Genomic DNA, 11546 nt, shown 5'->3' with positions numbered 1-11546 from the left:
TAACTATACAAATGTTTATTCACACCCATGTAGGACATCTTTATCATATCGTTCTTGGGCCAATGGCAAAAGACAGTAAATTACATGAAACCCACATGATGATGTTATATAGACAGACCACTTAATCTATCTGTCATTTAAAAACATGACACAAATTCTAATTCAACTTATAAAACATGCTCATTTTGAGAGCCAGTCATTTCGGCTAGAATGTCAGTTGTTCTTGAATATACAGACATACATTTATTATATGATCTGACTCTGGACATCATTTTCCTATTTATGCTGTATTAATTAGATCCAGGGCTCGTTTTCGATTAACTGGTTTCAAGTAATGTCTAGAATGTGTTCAGAACTTGCTCATACGACAGACCGCATACGACTTGGTTTTGTCTCTACAGTTGAGAGAGGAGTTGGGCAGCTCCGTCCACATTCACCGACTCCTGTAATTTGTCTTTTGAGATCTGTAAAACAAATTGTTTGACAAAATCTCAGTCAGCTGTGATTACATAATTATTATCAACCTTTATTGTCTCTGAGTCCATTTAGTTCTAGATGGCTGTGAAACCCAGAGGTTTTTTCTCCCCCCGCCAGCCCACAAGTAGCACGATTAGCAATAGTGTTGTATAAAAGGCACGTTTAGTTACCGATGCTTTTCCTGTAGATTCTTTGGCTGTAGATTTTGAAATACTTTTCATGTCCCTCTGAACCTCAGAGAAAATCTGATTCAAGTTCTCCACTTTCTCTTTTTTTAGAGTGTTTATCTGGACAAAAATACAGTCATGAGTCAAATTATAGTTCAGAAACCATTATTAATCACTTGTACAGAAATCCACCAAAAAATAATAATAATAAAAAATACAGTTAATACTGAAAATCCACTTACTTACTTTATTTATTTATTTATTAACACATCGAATATCCTGGTAAATAATTACATGCTGGCGAATAGTTTTGTTCATATAAAATTTACTTCTTCATTCTTAGTTAAAGTCAAATAATATTTTCTAACTGAGAACTGAGGGAAGTTATTATTGTAAGTGTTACATGTTTTAATGAAGTCTTCACTGGCTTGGTTTTAGACTTGGGCTTGGACTGTTTGGTAGCCACTTGAAAAACATTCTGATGCTTTTTACCCTTCTGTTTATTCCTCGCCATGTTTTCCTGAAAAGTTAGCAAACGGAAATGAGTCAGATTGTAAACAGTCAGTTACAGTCGCATTAAAGCCGTCTATATTAAGTACAATTGATCTGTCTACATGTGGAGATAAACAAAAACAATGTCCTTTAAATAGAAAGTGAGGTGTGAGACCCTTCAGCACTTACACTGGATATTCTTCTTAACACCGTCTTAGCACATGTACTTAAAGCGACATCTTCTTCTACTGCTTAGTGTGAGCTAGTAAATAATAGTAAAGAGCATTACTGCCACCTGCTGTGCTAACTTCATTATTTTTCTATAACATCATGTCATGATATGTTTTATTCTTCTTTTACTGCACTAATTACAACTGTGTTGTTAATACAACAAAACAATAACACATCATTTATATGTTGTTGAACCTCTACAAAAACAATTTAGTTATCAGTTACAATAGCTATTAGCTGTCCTTCCATCACCAACCTTTGTTTTTTTCATTCTTGAAGTGAAAACAAAAAAATACCATGTTACATTTGAGGATACAGAGCAGTATACACGTTATATTTTTTAGTCTATTAGACTGAAGATGAAATAATAACCCTCAATACAACCAGCTTAAAGTGTAAAGATTCCAATTCATGGGAACTAAGGGCTCCAAACATTAAAGTATTAGTTCTAGTATTAGTATTAAAGTGGAAGGACAGACCCAGAAAATGTGTGGTTATAAAGGAAGAGTTTGGGATTAAATCTGAAATGCGATGCTGAAAAGCACATACATTCTATTCTATCATCTATAGCACATCATCTGTACATACAATTTATCTATGATTCTATTTTTTTTTCAATTTATTTTTCAATTCATTTTCTTTTATTTGTATTCGTATAGTCTATTTGTATTTATATATGCATTTTTTTTATTTTATTGTCTGTGTATTGTTGTCGCTGTGTATGTTACATAACTATAAACAGGGCTGTCACGTGTCACACATTGAGATTGACAGTCACGCATGTCGGTCTTTTGTCACGCTCTCCCTCCACACATCGTATTTGTCACGCAGAAAAACGTTATGACTATTTATCATATTTAATAAGCCGCAGCGTCCAAAATGTATCAGTCCGCACCGCTTTGTCTATGGAACCGGGCAGGAATCAAGCGCGTCACCTGGAGCTCTTAGTCGAGCCTGACACTTATCAGCCAATCAGAAAAAGAGGCTACACAATAGCCAATCAGAAAATAGCAATATCTGGGTAAGATTTAACGCAACAACCAATGGAAAAAAAACCCCAACATATTCATTAGAGAGGGTAGGTGGTCGGTTTGAACAAAACCTCAACACGAAACAGCTTGTCTCTGAACGGGACATTGTCCTCAATCATGACCCTAAAAATTTCTGGGCTTGAGCCGAACTGTTTTAAATGGGAGCAACATTACATTATATATATATATATATATATATATATATATATATATATATATATATATATATATATATATATATATATATATGATAAAGGAGTCCAAAAAAGGAGGCAACAAACACTTATAAACACCACCAGTCATAATCTCTCTCTCTCTCTCTCTCTCTCTCTCTCTCTCTCTCTCTCTCTCTCTCTCTCTCTCTCTCTCTCTCTCTCTCTCTCTCTCTCTCTCTCTCACTCACACACACTCACACACACACACACACACACACACACACACACACACACACACACACACACACACACACACACACACACACACACACACACACACACACACACACAATGGAAAGCGGGGAAAGCCTGTCTTCAAAACTTGAGAGCCCAGTTACTATAAATATACATCACTAATTGACCATAATTTGTCCACAAACATAAGGTTTCCACAAACATTTGGCTCTTTGTTTTGATTTGAAGTTAAGACCATTTATTATTGCTTATGCTCCTTTTGAAACACTTTGATCTCTCAGTAAATGATGTGCAAGCATTTATCTGTAAGTATTTATCAATAGGATTAATTTTACAATGTTAATATATCGCAATATTTACTCTATAATGTTTGATTCAATGTTTGATTCTCTTAGTAAATGGTTTTAGTTAAGTCAAGTCAAGAACCTTTTATTGTCATTTCAACCATATATAACTGACAAAGTAGATAGTAAAATGAAAAAACAACAAAACAACACAGAGCTAAGGACTGAACGTAAGCTGTCCTAGCACAATAAAGTGCAGTGTGTGCAACCTGGTGCAAACAGTGCAAGGCGTGACAGTGCAGACAGACAAAACAACACACTACAGGAAAAAACACAAGATAGCACCAACCATACTGTATATACAACATGTGCAAAAGTACTATGCAACGGTACAAAAAATACTGTGCATACTGTACGTTGTACGAAACATTGTGCAAAAGAAGGTTGTAAACACAGGGTTCTTGCAAACATATACACTTCTGATAAAGCAGCAGTTGAGGTATTGAAATGTGGTATGCAAAAGAACAATTTTAATAAATAAAACAGCAAAAACAGCAAATTTATGAATGTGCAAATCAACAACTGAGTGTATATATTTGTGTGTGTGTGTGTGTGTGTATGTGTGTGTGTGTGTGTGTGTGTGTGTGTGTGTGTGTGTGTGTGTGTGTGTGTGTGTGTGTGTGTGTGTGTGTATTCATTTGGCAGCAGTTCAGTTCTGGGTGTTGAGGAGCCTGATGGCTATGGGAGAAACTGTTACACAGTCTGGTCGTGAGGAATGCTTCAGTACCTTTTCCCAGATGGCAGGAGGGTAAAGCGTGTGTGTGAAGAGTGTGTGGGGCCATCCACAATTCAGATGATCACTTCACTATCCGCTGCAGTATCTTTCAATCAGAGACAGTACAGATCCCAAACCAGACAGTGATGCAGCTCAGGATGCTCTTAATAATGCACTATGTAGAACATGGTCAGGATGGGGGAAGGAGATGGGCTTTCCTCAGCCTTCACAGGGGCTCCAGTGTTTAGAGTGGTGGTGCTGGAGATGCTGTTCCCGATCCAGACTGACTGAAGTTTCACAGTCAGGAAGTCCAGGATCCCTTTGCAGAGGGAGGTGTTCAGGCCCAGCAGGCTTAGCTAATAGCATAATATATCTTTAGACCATCTCAGCTGATTTCTATGTGGATGAATGCAAACTTATTTATACTGTAGAACAAAAATTTAAGCATTATACAAATGCCTAATGAGTATGTGCATGGACATTTTATATTTATTGTATGTATACTGTACATATGACCAAAAGTATGTGGACACCTGACCATCACCCCCATGTGTGTTTGTTAAACATCCATAACAGGCATTAAAATGGATTTGGTCCCATCTCTGCTGCTATATTAACGTGATTTTTTTTGGAAGCCGTTTTTGCTACAAGAGCATTTTTAGGGTGGGTGAAGAGTGCTGGTGTGCAATGAAGGCCTTTTATATTAGCCATAATTTTATAGACCTCACATTTGGCACAGTGGCAGTCATGCTGGAGCAGATTTTGGCTAGTGAAGTGAAATGCAATTAATCTATAATTGATTTAGGGGAGAGTCGGGCACAAACTAACACTTTCTCTAGTTCGTGGTTAAAGTTTTCATGTCCCTCTGGACCTCAGAGAAAATCTGAGTTAAGTAGTTAGGGTTCAAAGCATTTTTCTTCTTTCACACTATTTTATATGCCTGATATATCCATGTTATTTATTTATTTATTTTCCTTGAAATAAGAAAAGGAGTAACCAACAGAGGGCTTCTTCATCACTCCATCACTCCTGCCTCCTCATTTTCTGTGATAAATCTATGAAGTGACCTAGAACAGTTATGGATAGCCCCCAGCTGCTCCTCTTATTGACTTGTCCCTCATTTCGTCATGCCCTGTCTGTTTCTCATGCTGCAGTGAGCACAATCATATGAATTGTCTAACTGCACAGATTAACACAGTTTAACACTGTACACAACTGAGGTTCAGACCTGACTACTCAACTCTGCATCTAGAGACAGTGTAGGATTATATATGAGAGATTAGAGATTAAAATGATACTACTAAATGATACTACAATACAGGAGTCTGTCTTCTTTAAATCTATCACCATTTACAGCCTGTCTAAATGTTAGAGTAAATACAATTAGTATTTCAAATGATCTTTTTAATCCATATCCACATACACACGCTTTATATTTAAAAAGATAATCTGCCTGGCAGCCTGTAGACCTAAATGAAAGTATTTAGACTACAAAAAAATAAATAAATAGTGTTTTATTGTAGAAGTTACTGTCTACACACTCCAGCCCTCACAGACACGATGCTGATGGTTAGTCAGTTGACTTTATAGCACATTGCTATAAAGCCGAGATATTACATCTTGCTCCACCACCAGATGGCATTAATGATTGCTTTAATTTTTGTCAAGAGGGTCACTGATTAGTCTGTTCATTCACTGTACAGCAATTTGACTATTAATTTCGCATTCAGTTTTGCTGTGACGACTGTTTTTAGGGCAGCCATGGAACAGTAGAAGAGTAGGCTGTAAGTAAAGGCTTAGTAAAGGTTTATAAGCAGATGCGTTAAAGGTCACATCTATTACCATCTGTACAGACACAGGACGAAGCTCAGTGTGCAGAGAGAGAGAGAGAGAGAGAGAGAGAGAGAGAGAGAGAGAGAGAGAGAGAGAGAGAGAGAGAGATGTGTGTCATCATCGATTGCGCTAGTACCTCCTCCTCCTACTGATTTTGCCTGTGTGTGTGTGTGTGTGTGTGTGTGTGTGTGTGTGTGTGTGTGTGTGTGTGTGTGAGTGTGAGTGTGTGTGTGGGTGTGTGTGTGTGATCAAAGAGAGGAACAGTGTTTGGTGATCGCTATATAAACCGCGCCGCGTCTTTTCTGGGTCACTTTGCGCACTCGAGCCATCGCAAGCGGAGCCACTTCAAGCCGATTATACTGTGACAATGGCTCACGAATGGGGATACGGAGCGAATAACGGTAAGTCTCTATCAGCTCTTCATATCACGGACGAGTGTGTACACGAATGAACAGATGAATGAAAGATTCCCATACACTTACGGCGCATCATGTTTCTGTGACCTTGTTCACGCACCACACGATACAGCAAAATCTCTCCACGTCGCATTCAGACCCGCAATACTGAATACAGACCAGTGCTGAATACAGACCCGCAATACTGAATACAGACCTGCAGTGCTGAATACAGAGCAGTACTGAATACAGACCCACAGTACTGAATACAGACCCGCAGTACTGAATACAGACCTGCAGTGCTGAATACAGAGCAGTACTGAATACAGACCCACAGTACTGAATACAGACCTGCAGTGCTGAATACAGAGCAGTACTGAATACAGACCCACAGTACTGAATACAGAGCAGTACTGAATACAGACCCGCAATACTGAATACAGACCTGCAGTGCTGAATACAGAGCAGTACTGAATACAGACCCACAGTACTGAATACAGACCCGCAGTACTGAATACAGACCTGCAGTGCTGAATACAGAGCAGTGCTGAATACAGACCCACAGTACTGAATACAGACCTGCAGTGCTGAATACAGACCCACAGTACTGAATACAGACCTGCAGTGCTGAAATAGCTTCACAAATCCCCTTTGGTCCAGATGGGTGTTATTTTATAAGTAGCACATTTAACATTAGAAATTGTGCTGTTATTGCAGATGTTATGCAATGTTTAATCCCTCATTTTTCCCTGCAGGACCAGACACATGGCATGAGAAGTTTCCGATAGCTAACGGACCCCGCCAGTCTCCTATTGACATTGTGACTAGTGAGGTTCAGCATGACCCTGAGCTCAAGCCGCTCACACTGCGTTATGATCCATCAGTCTCACTGGACATCATCAACAATGGCCACTCCGTGCAGGTCACTTTCGCAGATGATGAGGACAAATCAAGTAAGTTCATCATGTTTTAGATCACTAACATTAAAAATGGCACCAAACTGCATTAGTGTGTTGATAATGTTCATTTGACACTTACTGTTAATGTTACAACATATAGTGTTAATTTTTCGGCTATCGTTAAATTAAGGTCTTTATATTGATTGATTTAGACTTGTATTTTTCATAGTGTTTGCACTTATTAACACTATTTGTATAGTGATTCTGCAAAGTGAGAGATAACTCAGTAATGTTCTGCTGTGTGCCTTGTTGTGATAGTGCACCCTAAAGGGAGCTATTTCTGCTTCCAGAATAGATTTGAATGCATAATATTACACATCAGCTTCAAGGCTGGCCTGAATTAATTATGAATGAATTAATTCGGGCCAAACTGTATACTGTGATTCATCAGCATCACTCATCTGTAGTGTATAAGGTCAGAATCCTCATTATACAAAATAAAACATTTAGTGGGTTCACTTGTACTGTATATCATGTGCTGTTGAGATATCAGTACTGCAAAGGTCAATACCTGTAAATTAAGACATGCTTGTAATTTAAGCCACCTGAAAAAAAACAGGATCCTGCAGATGATGAGAAGTTATTCCTGTGTGTCTACGAGCTTTGTGTAGTCATATTTTCCCAACACTCAAATGCCTTAATGAGGAAGTGTGAGTGGCACATGAGGTGACACAAAAAAGTCCTAGTGAACTTTTGACTCATACTCTGTTAAACATTAAACAGTGCACCACATACAAATGTGTCATGGGAGGACGTTTCTGAGAACAAGTGAGAACTGTTTTAAACAAATGTGTTGGAGTAACACACGGCGTCATTTGGGTAAACAAATTATAACAACATATTCACATGAATGTCTTTGTGTTAGGGGATGGTAGTGCTGATTGTATCATTTCTCCATAATCCTGAATTTGTGTTTTTTTCTAACTATAGATGTTTGTAATTATGATAGACATACTTTTATAACAATTACGTGTAAAGCTTTTAGAGATTCTTCTTTTCAAATGTTAAATCAAACCCTGGCTGTTTTTACGTATTAAAAAACTCCCAACAGTCTTTTAAGTTGATATTCGAACCTGTCTGTAACCTCGTCAACCACTGTTGATGTAATCATCATTAATTGAGACTTAAACGCAATTTTGTAGGTCACTGGATAAGATCATGTAAATTATGGTCTGAAATTGTTTTTTTTTTGTGTGTGTGTGTGTTTTGTGCCTGCATCATCAGCTCTGAAAGGGGGGCCCATAACCGGAACCTACAGACTTAAACAGTTCCATTTTCACTGGGGATCTAGTGATGATAAAGGCTCAGAGCATACAGTTAATGGAAAATTGTACCCTGCTGAGGTTTGTACCTTTTTATAGCCTACTCCATATCCTAACCCCTACACAATGTTACATAATTCAGTAGTGGTGCTCTTATATATATATTCTCCTGTAGTATACATACACAGTTTTAGAAATGATAAACTTTTGTAAGACCTAGTTTTGGTGCAATTAAAGATAATTTTTATGTTCTCCAGCTTCATCTAGTTCACTGGAACACTACATATTCCAACTTTGGGATAGCTGCTAGCAAGCCTGATGGCCTTGCTGTGGTTGGAGTCTTCTTGGAGGTCAACACATGAATACATTTTTTTTGCATTGTTCTAACTTAAAACTGATATATCTGAACTTGTGATAACACTGTGGCATAAAGGACATCTCTAGTGTATTTCAAAAGTGTTAACTTCTGTATTTTACTTTTCAACAGATTGGTAATGAAAACCCTCAACTCCAGAAGCTTCTTGATGCAATGGAGACCATTAAAGCAAAGGCAAGTTCTTTTAGATTTCTGCCTTTTATGTCTGATTTTGTAGATTCATTCTGAAATTAGTTGGCTAATCATAATTTTCTGGCTTTCCTCCCAGGGAGCACAGACTTCATTTGAAAACTTTGACCCCACTTTGCTGCTGCCTGGCACACTGGACTATTGGACATATGATGGCTCTTTGACCACACCTCCACTGCTCGAAAGTGTTACATGGATTGTATGCAAGAAGTCAATCAGTGTTAGCTCTGCACAGGTCCTGTCCATTAACACATTACTCAAAGGATATACTATACACTAGTAGGAAGTTCAGTTCCTGAATAAACCTTTTTAGAGTATAATTATACTCAGTGGATTTTAACCAGACTGACCACTGGCTTCATCTTAGCACTCGAGTTGTTTAAACGGCACTAGCTCATTTTTCCAGTATGTCTTCTTTTCCTTGTAATTTTCATTCAGATTTATAGCGTTTGACAACGATCATAGGCTCGGTTATCCAGAGTGACTTACAGTATGTCAAATATTTTTATACAACTGAGCAATTGAGGGATAAGGGGCCTTGCTCAAGGGCCCAACAGTGGCAGCTTGTTTAACTTGGGATTCAGATCAGCCGTATATCGCCACTAACACTTCCCCATGTGATCTTCTGGTCTCTCAGGCGTGTTGCACCCTTGTGAAAGTTCACACTTCACAGAGAAATGTCTTGATGGCATGAACTGATTTTTGCATCCTCATACTTTGAAAATAACCTTTCATTTGCTGCTTTTTATATATATTAGATACTACACAAAGAATTAAATGAGATTTATGAACTGCAGATTGAGTCAAAATTATGATTCAATACATGAACACTCTAATATCAGAAACTAATCTGTTAGAGTATTAAGTGAATAATTATATTGTGTTTGTTTCTTTTTATGGAGAACAGATGAAGAAATTCCGTGGGCTGCTCTTCTCCTTGGAGGGGGAACCGAAGTGCAATATGGTGGATAACTATCGCCCACCACAGCCCCTGAAAGATCGGAAAGTCCGCACATCTTCGTAATGATCTTGCTCCTCTTAACCCTGCCCCTGTTTTTCTATTGGAATGTTTCCCTGTCATCTTGCAAGAGCACTATTGAGTCTTTGCTTTTTTGCGCTACACTTTTCACATATAGTCAGAAGAAGATTAATTTATACTTCTGTACGTTGTCGGTATGGTGCCTGGCCCATCACAATCAAGATTCACCAAAACATACATACAAGCAAACCAAAAGTCCACCTCCATTCTGAAGGAATATATTAGACAAGACCATTTTTAAATGAAGTTGGCTATCAGTCATAAATACTATTTCAACCTGCTTCAAGATTCATGCAGCTCAGCAAAACCCACCACAACATCCCTAAAAACATTCTTTTTCACAGATATAACATACTATGCAAGGCTTTAGATAATGAATTGTTCTAAGGAAATGACCGTTCCAGGTTCATCTTGGTCAATAAAGATGAATCCTAATTTCTGTTTCTACTACAACTAATGGAGCAGAAAAAAGGAGATAAAATATATTCAGAGTACTGTATGTGTGTAATGGCATCATACCTACACTGACACACACACACATTTAACAGCTCCCTCAGAGGAGCAGTGTGCTGGTTAATGCTTGAGTATCCTTTCGAATGTGATGTCTGGAACAGCTTAGAACTGTGAGCTGTTCTGTAAGAGTGCACATATGGTGTATGTTGATATCTAATGAACACATAGTTGCTGCTGAATTGTCCTTAAAACAAGGGCTTATGCAATATATACACACTATTTTCCTACAGATCAGTCAGCTCACTAAAACATGCTAATTCAGCAAAATCTTAGGTTTTTCAGGTTTCCTTCCTTTTCTCACTTTGACATGAAATCACGGGACCAGAGAATTTGTGGTGATTAGTTAAACTGAAAGTGTCAGATGTGTTGATTGTATTAGATTTGAAATATATGTGATATACTGCTATTTAAGATATTTTAGGACTACATTATGCTAATGCTAAATTAGAGTTTAATAAGAGTTTAATTAAATACATTATGCATAACATAATTATCTGTTTTAATGTCAACCTTTGTGCAATAAATAAGACAGCTAATAAAAAAACCAAATAACTTGTCATATTAAACTGTTTGATTTATATTTATAGTAATTGAATATTTAAATAAAATGCTTAGCAGGTCATGCTTAAACTCATACCTAATGGCAAATGTTTCTTAATGGTTCTTAAATAACTTGTATATTTGATGGCATGGAAAAGTGGATACACAAACATTAGACACTACGCAAGCTTATGTAAGAGTGTAATGCAGGCCTGTTAAAATCACAGGATTATGTGATGCTAAAATAAAAGAAAGGTAAATCTTGTCAGATCATGTGAATGTTATAACAAAATAAAGGTGGAAAGATTTTAATGTGATACAGTAACATCGATGTATAAAACAATTAAAACATTTTCACTTGTACAACAGTAATTATCAACCAAATGACTTCAGTTGAGTGATTTTGATTAACCTGAAAAAAAAAGAGCTTCTACTGTACAGTATCTACTGTAGCTTCTTAACGTCCTATTGATTCTGCTGAAGACGTTCCACATGGATAATGCCAGGGATCTCATTGTTGAAAGTTACTTGATCAGGAAATGGTAGAAGAGAATTTTCAAAACATCATGTACA

General features: G+C 37.5%; 2 protein-coding genes across 3 annotated transcripts; one reads left to right on the top strand and one right to left on the bottom strand.

The window, feature by feature from the left end:
- Window positions 1-1452, bottom strand: rbis (ribosomal biogenesis factor). Its single transcript, XM_027154228.2, has 4 exons — window positions 1326-1452; window positions 1048-1164; window positions 648-764; window positions 1-464 (listed from the first exon to the last, which is right to left on the bottom strand). The coding sequence occupies exons 2-4, from the start codon at window positions 1156-1158 to the stop codon at window positions 396-398; spliced, it is 297 nt and encodes a 98-aa protein (XP_027010029.1). The 5' UTR covers window positions 1159-1164; window positions 1326-1452; the 3' UTR covers window positions 1-395.
- A 4435-nt stretch (window positions 1453-5887) lies between these two features.
- LOC113649407 (carbonic anhydrase) lies at window positions 5888-11067 on the top strand. Of its 2 annotated transcripts, XM_027157205.2 has the most exons (7): window positions 5888-6101; window positions 6851-7048; window positions 8279-8397; window positions 8574-8666; window positions 8804-8866; window positions 8961-9116; window positions 9789-11067. In XM_027157205.2, the coding sequence occupies exons 1-7, from the start codon at window positions 6068-6070 to the stop codon at window positions 9903-9905; spliced, it is 780 nt and encodes a 259-aa protein (XP_027013006.1). In that variant the 5' UTR covers window positions 5888-6067; the 3' UTR covers window positions 9906-11067. The 2 variants fall into 2 exon arrangements, with proteins under 2 accessions (XP_027013006.1, XP_047667603.1); XM_047811647.1 differs by lacking the exons at window positions 5888-6101; window positions 6851-7048 and adding an exon at window positions 7794-7873.
- Window positions 11068-11546: the final 479 nt, after the last annotated feature.

Source organism: Tachysurus fulvidraco, chromosome 3, assembly GCF_022655615.1.
Source record: "Tachysurus fulvidraco isolate hzauxx_2018 chromosome 3, HZAU_PFXX_2.0, whole genome shotgun sequence".
NCBI lineage: Eukaryota > Metazoa > Chordata > Actinopteri > Siluriformes > Bagridae > Tachysurus > Tachysurus fulvidraco.
This window is presented reverse-complemented; position numbering and strand designations above follow the sequence as displayed.

Bases quoted from the DNA above. Each gene is read 5' to 3' on its own strand.
- rbis (XM_027154228.2), bottom strand. From the start codon at position 1,158: ATGGCGAGGAATAAACAGAAGGGTAAAAAGCATCAGAATGTTTTTCAA. The intron at 765-1,047 runs GTAACACTTACA...ATTTTTGTCCAG, and splicing joins TGAAGACTTCATTAAAACAT to ATAAACACTCTAAAAAAAGA. The intron at 465-647 runs GTAACTAAACGT...TTTGTTTTACAG, and splicing joins AATCTACAGGAAAAGCATCG to ATCTCAAAAGACAAATTACA.
- LOC113649407 (XM_027157205.2), top strand. From the start codon at position 6,068: ATGGCTCACGAATGGGGATACGGAGCGAATAACG. The intron at 8,667-8,803 runs GTCAACACATGA...ACTTTTCAACAG, and splicing joins TGGTTGGAGTCTTCTTGGAG to ATTGGTAATGAAAACCCTCA. The intron at 9,117-9,788 runs GTCCTGTCCATT...TATGGAGAACAG, and splicing joins TCAGTGTTAGCTCTGCACAG to ATGAAGAAATTCCGTGGGCT.